Below are 13,708 nucleotides of genomic sequence, written 5' to 3'. Positions count from 1 at the left end.
TCAGCCTTTCTGCTCCTATGATGCTGCTTGGCCTGCTGTGTTCATCCAGCTCTGCACCTTGTTGTCTCGGATTCTCCAGCATCTGCAGTTCCTACTATCTGTGATGTGAGAAAAGAACATTTTCACACAGCGAATTGTTATCATATGGAATGCATTGCCTGTAAATGTAGTGGAGGCAGGTTCAATTGAGGCATTGTTTTATAATAGTAATCATGTGTAGAGATATGGAGTAAAGGCAGGAGACTGGCACTAAATAGTTTAGCCAGTGCAAGCATGATGGGCTGATGGGCCTTTTTTCTGCACTTTAATAATTCTGTGCTTCTGTGGGCCCTCTGCACCCAGGAGGGGAATATTCTATCCATTGTTCTGATTAAGAGCACTAACTTGCTCTCCTTCCAATGCTCTACAGGTCACAACATAAATTTAATTATTTTGCTGATTTCCAGATATGGCTAATCATGTTTTTACTTGATATTGAACTTAGAATAAAAGGTTGCATCATCTACATTTCTTTAATACACACAAAACTCTTTCAGCAAAAATGCTGAAATGATTAACACACAGTCAGACATTCAAGTATTCAAGATCAACAATTATCTGGAACTACATGGTTTCCAAGAATTTCCTTGTCAAAAAGAATCCATTGTCCTTTCATGAACCTCTTAACAAATATCTGGCCTCTAACAATCCTTCAACTCAAGTCCACCAAAACAGTGAAATATGAAGCCTTCATCACAAAATGTGTCATAGCAACACAGCAATGAGATTAGCCATTTCACATTATAACTAGTAAGGTGGAAAAAAAACAATCCTAAACAAGCAGATAACTGCTTTTGGAAAAGAAAGGGTTTGCTTTCAAAAACAAATGAAATAGTTTTCAAAATATTCCACTCTCTTTGCGAGGAGAAATTTTCAGGCTGTTTCAGGAATACAAAATTTTATAAGATATAATTAGTAAGACTAAAATTTTGGTTTGTGGCAAATTTTAAACTTTATATTATTTGCCAAGTAGGCATTTGAATGGCTTTTAAATCTACTATCCTAAAAACACTTTTTGCATGCATCCTATGACTTTTCCTTCATTTTCTGAAATGGGTAACCTCAAATATTGTAATAGGTGGGATATTGATCTAGTATAAAGGGTAAGACTTGGAAAGGACTGAGGTTGAATAAACACACTTCGATGGCAAGCCTTTTGTGATATTTTGTCAATAAAGAAAACAACATTTATTTCTGGTCACTTCAGTCTTCAGTGCAACTTACACTAATTCAGTAGCTCTAGTGGGTGACCAGTTCAGACCATAGTTTAGTCCCATTGATATAATAGGACCCCACATTGAATATGTTATGAAACTTCAGTCTGTCTGAGGTGGGCAACTCATTAACCACAAAAAGCACTGATAGTACATGTACAGTAGAGGTGGTAATTGACTCAGTCCTTTTTAAGCCTTTCCCTTTTGTACTAGATCAACATCTCTTCTGTTACAAGTTACCCTGTCAGAAAATGAAGGAAAAGTGATAGGATGCATGCTAAAAACGGTTTTAGAATAGTGGATTTAGAAACCATTCAAATGCCACTTTCTACCTGGTAACAAAAATTATAAAGTTTAAAAACATCCGAAAACCAATGATTTATTTCGTCAGAAGCCCAATTTTATGTCTTACATAATTATAACTTACAAAATTTTATATTCTTGAAACAGCTGGAAGATCTCCCTTCTTGAAGAAAGTGGAGTATCTTGGTAATTACACCTTGGATCCTTTAAAGTAAACCGTTTTTCAAATGAAATCACCTGCTTGTTTGAGAATGCTACTTTTCTAATTTACTAGTTGTGTCGTAAAATGGCTAATCTCATTGGTATGTTGCTATGGTATCTTTTGTGATGAAGGCTTCTTATGTAACAATTTTGGTGGACTTGGATTGAAAGATTGTTAGATGCCTGTTATTTGTTAAGAAGTTAATGGAAGGGCAGTGATTTTTTTTTTACAAGGAACTCTTTGGAAACCATGTGATTTCAGATAACTGTTGATCTTGAATATTTGAACTCTCTTCACGCAAAACATCTGTATGTTAAATGATTCAGCATTTTTGTTGAAGAAGTTTTGTTTCAGAATAAATCAATAACTTTGTGTATATTAAATAACTGTCATTCTAAATTCAATATTGAGGAAGAATATGATTTGCCATATCAGGAACTCAGTAAAACCAATAAATTTATCTTGTGACCAGTAGAGCATTGGAACAAGAGCGAGTTAGTGTGCTCCTCCTATTTTAATCAGAACAATGGATAGAATATTCCCCTCCTGGGTGCAGAGAGATGACAGAAACACAGAATTATTACCATGCAGAAGGAAGTCCTCAGCCTATCAGGCCTGTACTGGCTCTATTATCTTGTGCCAATCTCCTGCCTTTTCTCCATATCTCTGCACACCATTACTATCCAAAAACAAAATCCAATGCCCTCTCAAATGCCTCAATTGAACCTGCCTCCACCACATTTTCAGGCAAGGCAATTCCATTCGCTAACAATCTCGCTGTGTGAAAATGTTCTGTTCTCAACCACCCTCAGTTTGCTTGCACATCACGTTAAAAGCAATCCAAAATTTTTATGGAATTCAAATTCTACTGTCTGCTCTGAATATCATGTAAATCTTCAGAATATTAGGCAAATCTTCAGAACATTAGTCCAGCGGCAGCACCATGGGACCCTCATCGCCCTTCAGTTGTGAGTATCGTGACAAAATAGGGCACAGATGAAAAAAAATAGATTCTTAACATCTGAGAAAATTTCTGCTGATTCCCTCAAGCTTTCTACGGTGACTTCAGAATCTCTCTTGTGAGTGGCAACTACTTTATTTCCATCTATTTGCCTCTCTTTAAAGCCTCAACTCACTGTATTTAAGTCCCAATTCCAATTCACACTTCTTCCAAGAAACTAGATGGCACAATTTCCTAATAGGTAAAAGTGAGTTGAAAACTGCCCACTGCAGCTCACCGAATGCTTGCCCTATCAATCATACCACTGCCTCAGCAGTACATCTCTACTTTTGGGTCTATAACTCTTTTGAAATGAATACTAACATTCCATTTGCCTTCCTAACTGTCAACTGAAGCTGTGTGTTAACTAAAAGAGAATCCTGAACTAGTACACCTAAATCCCCTTGTGCTTCATATTTCCGAAGCTTTGCCCCACTTAGAAAATAGTCGACAACTCTATTCTTCCAATTAAAGTGCATGACTTCACACTTTCCCACATTTCATTCCATCTGCCACTTCTTTGCCCACTCTCCTAGCCTGTCCAAGTCCTTCTGCAGCCTACCCGCCCCTCAACACTATCTTTTCCTCCACCTATCTTTGTGTCACCTATAAATGTAGCAGCAACACCCTTGATTCCTTCATCAAATTTGTTAATGTATAATATGAATAATTATGGGTCCAACACTGACCCCCTGCAGAACTCCTCTAGTCACTGGCTGCCATCCTGGAAACGACCCCTTTATCCCCACTCTCTGCCTTCTTCCAGTCAGCCAATCCTCTATCCAGGCCAATACCTTGCCCTTAACACAGGGGGCTCTTATATTATTTTGCAGTCTCCTGTGTAGCAATGTGTCAAAAGGCTTCTGGAAATCCAAATAGATCATGCCCACTGGCTTTGATTTGTCTAATTTGCTTGTTACATCCTGAAGTAATTCTAACAGATTTGTCAGGCATGACCTCCATTTGATGATGCTGTGCTGACTCAACACTATTTTACTAAGCACTTCCAATTACTCTGCAATTTCTTCCTTAATAATGTACTATAAAATCTTACCAGCAACCAAGGTCAGGCTAACTGGTCTGTAGTTTCCTCTCTTCTGCTTTCCTCCCTTCTTACACAGGGGTGCTACATTGGCTATTTTCCAGTCCTTTGGGATCCTCCTTGAAACCAGTGATTCCTGAAAGCTCAGCACACAATCTCCTCAGCTATCTCCTTCAGAACCCTGGAGTGTAGTCTATCTGGTCTGGGTGATTTATTCACCTTCAGGGCTTTCAGCTTCACCAGCACCTTCGCCTTAGGTGATGGCTACTGCACACACCGCTACCCCGACCCTCTTGAAGTTCTGGTATTCTACTGGTGCCTTCCATCATGAAAACTGATGCAAAGTGTCAATTCAGTTCCTCCACCATTTCTTTGTTCCCCACTACTTCTTCTCCAGCCTCACTTTTCGGTGGTCCAATGTCCACTCTTGCCTCTGTCTTATCTTATCTAATATAGTGAAAAACAACACTTGCAATCTTCTTTTATATTGCAAGCTAGCTTACCCTCATATTTCATCTTCTCTCTCCGGCCTTATTGTTTTTTTTAGTTATCCTCTGCAGGATTTTAAAGGCTTCCCAATCCTTTGGCTTCCCACTGGTCTTCACCACATTGTATGATTTTTCTTTTGCTTTTGAGCTGTCCTTGACTTCCCCTGTCAGCCACAGTTGCCTTGTCCTCCCCTTAGTATGTCTTTTCTTCCTTGGGATGTGTTTCTGCTGTGCCTGCTGAACTGCTCCCGAAAACTCTTGCCATTGAATTTGAATATCCTTTATTGTCACGTGTATTCAATACAAAGCACAGTGAAAAGTGTGTACTGTTGTTGTGCATAAGCTTTAACTTAGAATGAAGTAGTTAAAAAAAATAACTTAAAGAGAGTCCAGACTTTCCTTCTCCACTGCTATTGCATGGTGTCACCAGATTCCTGCTCCAGGCTTCCCAGCCCACACTGTGCCACCAAGAATGTCCCATTCCGGGCTTCCCAACCTACACTGCGCCACCGAGAGTGTTCCTCGGTCCGTACATCGCTCGGGGGGTGGGGGGCACGGCCCCTCCACTGCCACCTCAGCCTGCCAGCTCCCACATTCACAGCCGGTCGCCTCAGTTTGCTTTCTCCCGCTCGCTGCCCGTGCAGTTCTCCCGGGGCTGCTTCCCCACGTGCTGCAGCGGACCCCGCGCTGCTCCTGGGCTCGCAATCCAAGCGTTGCTGTAGGGCTCGCTGCTCGCGGTGTTCGGGGGCACGAGGGCTCGCTGGTCTGGTTTTGCTGATGACTCCGGTGCTGAGGGCAGAGAAGAAGAAAAAAAGAGGGAAAGAAAGGAAAAGGAGGGAAAAAAAAATAGGTTGAGCAGTGGAGCTCCAACAGGAGCGTTCTACTTTGCCGCCATCTGCTGTTCCACAGTTTTCCCTGTTAGGCTCCTCTTCCAATCAGCTCTGTCCAGCTCCTCCATCATATCCTGGTAGTTACTTTTACTCAGCCGTAATACCATTACAGCTTCTCCTTCTCAAACTGCATTTTGAATTCTGTCATATTACAGTCACTGTCCCCTATTGGCTCCCTCATGTTAAGCTCCCTAATCAAGTCTGCTTCATTAAGCATCATTAAGTCCAGAATTGCCTGTTGCCAAGTGGGGTCTGCCACAAGCTACTCCAAAAAAAACCCCATCTCATTGATTTTCTACAAATTCCTTTTCTTGGAATCCACTAGCAACCCTCATTTTCCCAGTCCAACTGCATATTGAAATCTCCCATAATTATTGTAATTTCCTTCCTTACATGCCTTTTCTATCTCCTGATTTATTTTCTCCCTCACATCCTGACTACTGCTAGGGTACCTGTACCTAACTCCCATCAGGGTCTCTTTTTCTTTGCAGTTTCTCAACTCTACACCCTTGACCTTATATCACTTCTTGCTTTCTATTTAATTTCATTTCTTACTAGCAAGACAACCATGCCCCCTCTGCCCATTTGCCTGTCCTTTTGATAGGACACATATCCTTGGGTATTTAGTTCCCACTTGGGAACCCAGTTTTCGCTTAATACTTCAAATTAATCTTTGCACGGTCGGTAACTGTTCAAAATCTTTATAAATGAAACAGAAAATCTATATTGTGTACCATACTGATTACAATCTTTTTGTGCTTCCAGGTATTTTGTCCACATTTTCCATTATTATGTACAGCTTTTGGATTCAAGCTCTCGTTGCTGTGGTGGACCAGATCGCTGAGCCACCTAAATCATGCTCACATCCAAATCTTAAAGTTCAATTTGGTTGGTCTTTCATGGCAGCTCCAGTTGGGATAGTCTTTTCTTTACTTGCAGGGTTACTTTTCATTCATATTGGGTGTGTTGCGCAAAATAAAAAGAAGACCATAGGGTATTCTTTGCCAATTGATAAAATTGGTAATGAGGAACTGTGATTGTTTCGATGACACATCATATTTTCATGCTGTGATTTCTCTTTCCCCCAGTATTCCTCCCATTTTTCCAGTGGTAATTTTGGGGTCATCTGCCACCCTTCTGTCATTCAGCACCGATGTAATTCTTTATATTTGAGTCTATATATAGCGTGATAATGGGTTATTCTCCTGTGCTCACCTGACATCTGCACAAATGTCATTTTGCACAGTGAATACTGGACAGCAACTAGATGTGACAACCTTGAGTCTTTTCCCCTGCACTGATCCAGAAGCACCAAGGTAAACCATGATGTTTTTACAGACATCACTTTAGTCAACATTGACTGTCACCTTGTTTGGTATATTTCAGTCTTGTGCATTTCTCCATTTGAGTTACAGGGGCTAGCTTCCCACTAAATGTTAACTCCTTAACAAATGAAAGTAAGATGTAAGGTAAAATATAATCAATATTTTCTTAAAAAAAAACTTAATTAATTGAAGAAAGAAAATCATGACTTCGTGCTCTCTATTTTCCAATGTGCACTCTCAGCAGACCAGGTTTTGTAGCAGAAATACAAGAATGGAAAATGCACTCAATACCATATAGTAACACAACTTTAATACGAGTCTGTGATATCAGTCACTTTCGTCCCCTGTGTAATTCATAATTGTGTTTCAGAAACAAAAATGAATTTGTTCAAGGTTGTAATGTTACCCTGAAGTACTGATGATGTTTCATAAACTAGTGTCAGCTTGCTTTTGTAAATGTAAAGATAAATTCACTAATTCTGTAATCTTAATGGAAAGCCTCATGTTAAAGGAGGTGAGAATCTGCTCAGAAGCATAGTAGCTTAATGTTTCTCAATGGCTGTCTAGTAAGAGTGTGGGCAATATCATAAAAGGTAATCTGGGCCACATACTTGTTAAATGGTTCTGAAGAATGTTTCACTCAATAATTTGAAATTTCTACGTGAACATTTTAACAAGTCATGAGTCCATTTATTTCAGTTAGTATATCCATGTAGAGTCGTAGAGATGTACAGCACAGACACAAACCCTTTCATCCAACTCGTCCATGCTGACCAGATATCCTAAATTAATCTAATCCCATTTGCTAGGATTTGGTCCATATCCCTCTAAACCCTTCCGATTCATATACCGATCTAGATGACGTTCAAATGTTGTAATTGTACCAGCCTCCACCACCTCCCCTGGCAACTTATTCTATACATGCACCAACCTCTGCATATAAAAGGCCCCTTAGTTCCCTTTAAATTCTTTCCTCTCTAACCTTAAACCTATGATCCCTAGTTTTGGACCCCACTTCCCTGCGGAAAAGACATTGGTTATTCACCCTACACATGATTTTATAAAGCTCTATAAGGTCACTCCTTAGCCTCCGATGCTCCAGGGAAAATAGCCCCAGCCTATATAGGTTCTCCCCATAGCTCAAACCCTCCATTCTTAGCAACATCCTTGTAAATCTTTCCTGAATCCTTTCAAGTTTCATGACATCTTTCCTATAGCAGGGAGACCAAAAACAGTGATCAAAGGAATTTCTTAAGAGCATGGTCATATGTTTGTTTCTAATTTTGATCATTGCCATTTTCATTATTCAATCTGTATGAACCATGTAATACCTCACATAATTTTCTTCATTTCAATATCTAAGTGATTAATTTAATTACAGCATTGTTTGGATTTAGACCTATATCCATTTTAATTAATTAACTGGGACTATCACAGTCATGTTAGAGAGATAAACATGGTGACATTAATCTGCACCAACAGTGCAAATGAGCAGATTGATACCTGATTTTTCACCTGCTTGTTTTCATCTTCCATTGATACCCATGAACTTTTGAAGACTTTAAATTTCAAACCAAGTACGTTCATCTAACAGTCTAGAAAGTGAGTTTCCGGAAACAATTGAGATATGAATTCTCAGTGGAAAGAAGATCAGATCTGATGAAAACTTGCCAGATGATTCACTATCAACCTGCTTCACATTGTTGGAGCAGACCATTTTCACTCTCAGCCCAGGTATTCCAATCCAGATTCAATTGAAAGTGACACATTTACCTTTAGGTAACCTCCAGGCTGGAGATTCCTGGTCAGGAACCTTCTGTTGCAAACCTCTCTAGGAATCCCCATTCACAAATCCAGTGTCAGACTGGTGGGATGTAAAGTCTGGTGGGGGGGATCCAAACAGTGCAGGTGTTCAGTTGGCCGGGCATTGGGTATTGGGTTTGCAGGGGTTAGACTGGCCAGTTGTGGGGAAATGGTATTGGATTCAGTGGGGGTCTGGCTGCTGGATGGAGATGATGGTGTTAGTGGTTTGAGGAGGATGTGGTTGAGGGGGTCAGTTAAATCATTACTTAGGAGTTAGAGTGGGTTTTTAATCCTCTAGCTTTTCCTGGGTAACTTAATTTTAAGTGAGTTGGATTCCTCTGGATTCTCTGCCTTTATTGGACTCTTTTGAAAGGTTCCTGGAGCGAGGAATTGCCCACTGGAAATTCTTTAGGGGTCTGTCATGCTGAGGATTCCTTATTGTTCCAATTTCAGCCTTCGCTCTCCCGACGATTCCCTGGCCATCAGAATAACTGCGCTAACATCACAGTTTGATACGAAACGTAATCACAGTCAGTTAGATTGTTTGTCTGTGGAAAACGTGAATACCAAACCAACATTGGAAATGATGCTTTCCTTAGTTGATTTCTACGGTATATGGCAAAGATGAAAAAGAAACATCCTTATTAATCCATTTCATCTTGCTTTGCTCATTCTGGAGTATTTGAAGTTTTCATGTATTATCCCGAATAATAAAGGACAGGTTTTGTGGTATTTTGCACCTTAGTAGAGAAAACAATTCCCCAAAAAGTGGAATGGTTTGGTGATTTGTGAATAGGGGACAACAATGTTTTGCCAGCGCATTTTATTTATTCTTTTTCTTACCATCAAATATTTCACAAAATGCAAGCAATGAAATCTAACATTGAGTTCTGCTAGCCAGTTTATAGCTTCCATTTGTTTGTTCCGTTTTTTATTTGTGCCATTCCTAGTAGCAGTTTCTTAGGTATATTTTATCCATCTATATTAATCTGATTAAATCCTATCCAAGTCCTTGTCAGTTCTGAAAAACTTCAGTAAATTCATTGGACAGTGAATGGGAGGAATGTATAAAATGTAAATAGGAACATGATGTTATGATCTAATTTTAATGTAGTGCATGTGAAGTAGAAGCTTATGCATTGTTCTAGAAACATAGCCCAGAATATTTTGCCATACAGGTTTCACTTAAATCCAGCTGGTTCAGTCTCTGCCAGGAGCAAAGAGTGGCAGAGAATCTTAGGGTATGGATATCACCCACAGATCACAGATATATGTTGGGATCATATTTTGGTGCCATCTGACAAGAGCATCACATTTGGAATTGGGTGAAGGGATAAGGGTCTGCAACAAAGTAACGCATTTACGTGATTTGAAATTTTGGGAAGATTTTCCAAACCAATGGATGCAATGAAAATAATCAGCAGCCAATTCACTACCAGTACTTTTGGCACTGTTTGTGCAGATTTATGTCACCGCTCTTGATAAAATTTGACAAATCTTAATCATTGAACCTATTGGGGTAGCTTTATGGGAAATTGAAGTGCCAAACTAATAAAGTAAAAGATGCCCTTCTGAGTGTGCTTCTGGTGGCTCATCCTGGTCCACAATGAAATGAAAAATAATTTAGCTGCTTTGGCCTCTTCTGATCCTGGCCCCTCTTCATGTTGTGCTCACCTGTTGGAAAGCTATCAAGGCTTCTGCATTTCGACTATCAGTCAGGTCCCAATATCCCTGCATGTGTAAAGACCTAACCTGCCAGCTTTGAATGGGTGTCATTTTTGCCTGCCCGGTAAGATGCCTAAAATTCAGAATGGTAATCTCCTGGCAGATAAATAATCTATGCAAATTAGGAATGCAAACCTCTCTGTCTGACATTCTCAGATGATTGAAATTAGTCCAGGAGCTTATCTTCTTCTTTGAATTTGTTTCTTTGTTTACTTTTTGTACAAGGTGATCTTTGCCTCCACCCTTGCTCGAAGGAATAGAAAATTGCTTGCAATAATAATGTTTGTGAATGTGGTTGGAGCATTATTATAATTATATCAACAAATCTAAGGTAATAGACCAGGCAAGCAAATAAAAATTTAGTATATTAAAAGAAGTCACTACCTATAAAAATGCTACTTCTTTCTTTTTCGACTATTCTGCCTATCCCTTTAATCTGCACCCATTCTGTCTGGTCAAACTCTGTATCCACCTCGAGTGCACTGCACCGGGGATTTTTGCCTAGAATCTATTGGCCCATTAATGAACTGACTATAATCTCCACTGCTGAGAGAAAAATAGAAAGTGGGACTGAATGGTAAATTAGCTTTGTACAGGGACAGCTAGGGCTTGGTTCTGTGGAGTAGTGGGCTGGAGACTACAGTTACCCCTCATGTTGAAAGATCTCTGTTTGTAACCTGGAATTGTCAACGAGGACGGGCAGCAAGGAAAATTGTGAAATGGAGCTGTAAAAGAAATAGTAAAACTTGAAAAGTTGGCTTGTAACTCAGAGCAAGAATGTTGGGAGACTAATTAGCTCCAATATAATATGCAAAATAGCTGTGAAAAAGTGGGCGCAGTGAGCTGTTGAAGCGATAAGAGAACCAGTATTTTATTTGCATTCGAATTAACTGGGAAGCAAAGAAGCCAGAAGAACTTTTAAGGTTTCAGGTTGATTTCTGTTAATAATGTGACCTGTAATATATTAAAGGATACTTGCTTACCACAAACCAACTAGACCTCAACAAATGGACAACAGAGTACAGATGTAGGTGAAAAGTAGACACAATGCAACATTTAATTCTTCCTAAATGGATTTGTTGAGTGGGATTCATCAAGATCTAAAAATGTAACTTATTTTAATGAAAAGCTCATTTTGACATCATTTTATCCTAGTTTTCAAAATAAAGAGTTAATGTTTGAGATATTAATTTTGTATTTCCAAAAGTCAAGCAGATATGGTTTTGGTGCCACAATATCAGCATGGAATTCACAATCTCAAATTATTTCATGGTAAGTTGTGGAGTGAAATTCAATAAAACTTTTAATTTATGGTCAGGCATTAAAATAATGACTACATTTAATAGCTGTGATTCTGTTGTGAAAATGTTAATGGTTCACTAATATCCTTCAGGGAAGGCAAGCCTGCTAGGAATTCACAAGCAAATGATTTACAAAAGTAATAGTAAAATAAAAAAAAGTATTAACAACTTTTCCATTTCCACTAAACTCACACAGACAGTAATTTTTGAAGGAGATGTCATTTTATAAAATGTTTCCACTATAAATGAAAAGTTTCTGTATCTTACTTTTGTTGTGAATTTATGAATTAATTTGTTTAACAAAATTTTTGAAATTTTATTTAAAGATTTACTTTGCTGTTTCAAATAGCTTAGGACATTTCTTTCACATCAGGTCATATAAATTGTGAATTTGCACTTTTGCATACTTTTTCACCTACTACCTGTTTGGTAGTTATCACAAATATATACAGATTGCTGTTTAAGGTTTAATTTCACAATAAAGACTGGAAAAATACAAAAGTGTGTTGGCTTTTTTTTTAAATAAGACGTTATTTTTGATGTATCACCACATATATTTTGCCACAGTGCATTGCAAAAAGGAACATCATACAGAGAAATGTGACAAGAGGATCTGTGAGATCTATGCTCCATCATACGAAATAATCATTGCACCTAGTAGGGTTTTGTTTTGGCCTAATCATCTAGATGCGCTGCTCAATAGGATGACATGGAGTTCAGAATGCCCAATTTGCAATCTTCCTACTATTTAGGTTATTCATTAAATATGCCAAAACCATTTTCTATACTTCTGCACACATGGTTCAAGTTAAATAGACTGCTTAGATCATATTCATGATGTTGGCATCACTTCTGGGATAGGAATCTGGAAGTGGCCCAATTACAATATGAGGCCAACAATCCCACTTTTGAGAATTGGAGATGCTACAATAGATAAAAGAATGTACAAGTTGGATGTGCTCTTCAGAGCATTGTAAAAGATGAAAACTCATGTCTGACCACAGCTTGTGACTACTGCAGGATAGCTGGTGGTCGCTAATATATTCTGAGAAATGCTCTATCAGTGAATTAATGGGAAATGTCACAGGCTAATAATCCAGATGGCCGGGATAATACTCTGGAATTATGGGTCCAATAGATGGATTCTCACCACAAGGTCCAGTGAAATTTCTCACCATATCTTACCAACTCACCTCGTTAACTACCTACTTTGCTTAATGCATCTGTCATGTCCAATTCCAGCCCATTCTTGCCACACAAGTTCCTGGAACAACTGGCCACTCAGTGGATAGCCACTGAAAGATGGCATCCCTGGCACCTGCAGTATATTTGAAAGGTCGTTGTTCACCCAGATGAGAACTGGCATTCTGACACTGCTTGGTCATAGAGAGAACGTGAACATGTTAGAGAAGGGGAAGATGGTGTGATGATTCTCCAGCAGTGGCCTGGAGGTCCTGGTGGATGGAGTGGTGCAAAGGAGGGGTGTCTTTTTCCTGACAACTGTCAGAAGATGCCATGCCTCAGGCCCTGACAACCTATCCTGAGGTTACCACATGGGTTAGTGCTTCCTCAGTCAACCACATTCTCAGCTTTGTCAGGGTAAATGCCAATCTTCTCTCTACTACCTCACACTCACTCTGTCTCTGCTGCTGTACACACTTCCCACTCTCACGCTCCCTAAACTTCTGACAGCATTAACCCTGTAGGTCATCTGCACTGGCTCCCCACCACCTTTCAACCACCTGCAACAGCATTAACAGCAGTGCCATCGACTTTCATCTCATTCAGTTCCTCCCTTTCTCTCAATCCAGATATGCCAAAATAAGGCAGAAAGGGCTCGAACTGGTGGAGGGGTGCCCGAAATCAGACTCCTCTGTTCCTACGAGGAGAGAATCCTGGCTTCACAGGAGAAGACTGGGACCAGTCCTGTGGGGATGGAGAGACAGCTATGCTGTACCAACCGAGTAAATACCAGTATTTCTTTGCACTGCAGCTCTCACATTAACCCCATTAGCAATGTCACCTATTGCACACCACTTTTAGCCACTGACCACCACACCTTCTTTCTCTTGCAGGTACTACCAGGAAGTCCACCACCTCTGCGGAGAAAGTAAAAACCAAAAGAACTGCAGATGCTGTAAATCAGGAATGAAAACAGAAGTTGCTGGAAATGCTCAGCAGGTCTGGCAGCATCTGTGAAGAAAAATATCAGAGTTAATATTTCGGGTCCGGTGACCCTTCCTCAGAATTTCTGATTTTTTTCTTCACAGATGTTGCCAGACCTGCTGAGCGTTTCCAGCAACTTCTACTTTTGTGTCTGTGGAGAAAGTGCCTGTTCCCCCAAAAATCTATCTCCTTGACTTCTGAGAATGAGAG

General features: G+C 39.7%; 1 protein-coding gene across 1 annotated transcript in view; it reads left to right on the top strand.

Annotated features, from left to right (window-relative positions):
• The window catches only part of LOC109913881 (transmembrane protein 182-like), a 57,395-nt gene extending 44,095 nt beyond the window's left edge, over positions 1–13,300 (top strand). Inside the window, exons 6-7 of the mRNA XM_048597952.1 lie at positions 6,425–6,494; positions 13,144–13,300. Of these exons, the coding sequence (XP_048453909.1) occupies positions 6,425–6,494; positions 13,144–13,300 (227 nt within the window). The remainder of the gene's footprint in view (positions 1–6,424; positions 6,495–13,143) is intronic.
• Positions 13,301–13,708: the final 408 nt, after the last annotated feature.

This window comes from Rhincodon typus, chromosome 6, assembly GCF_021869965.1.
Source record: "Rhincodon typus isolate 14 chromosome 6, sRhiTyp1.1, whole genome shotgun sequence".
Taxonomy (NCBI): Eukaryota; Metazoa; Chordata; class Chondrichthyes; order Orectolobiformes; family Rhincodontidae; genus Rhincodon; species Rhincodon typus.
The sequence above is the reverse complement of the archived record's forward strand: the minus strand, read 5'-3'. Positions and strand labels throughout refer to the sequence as shown.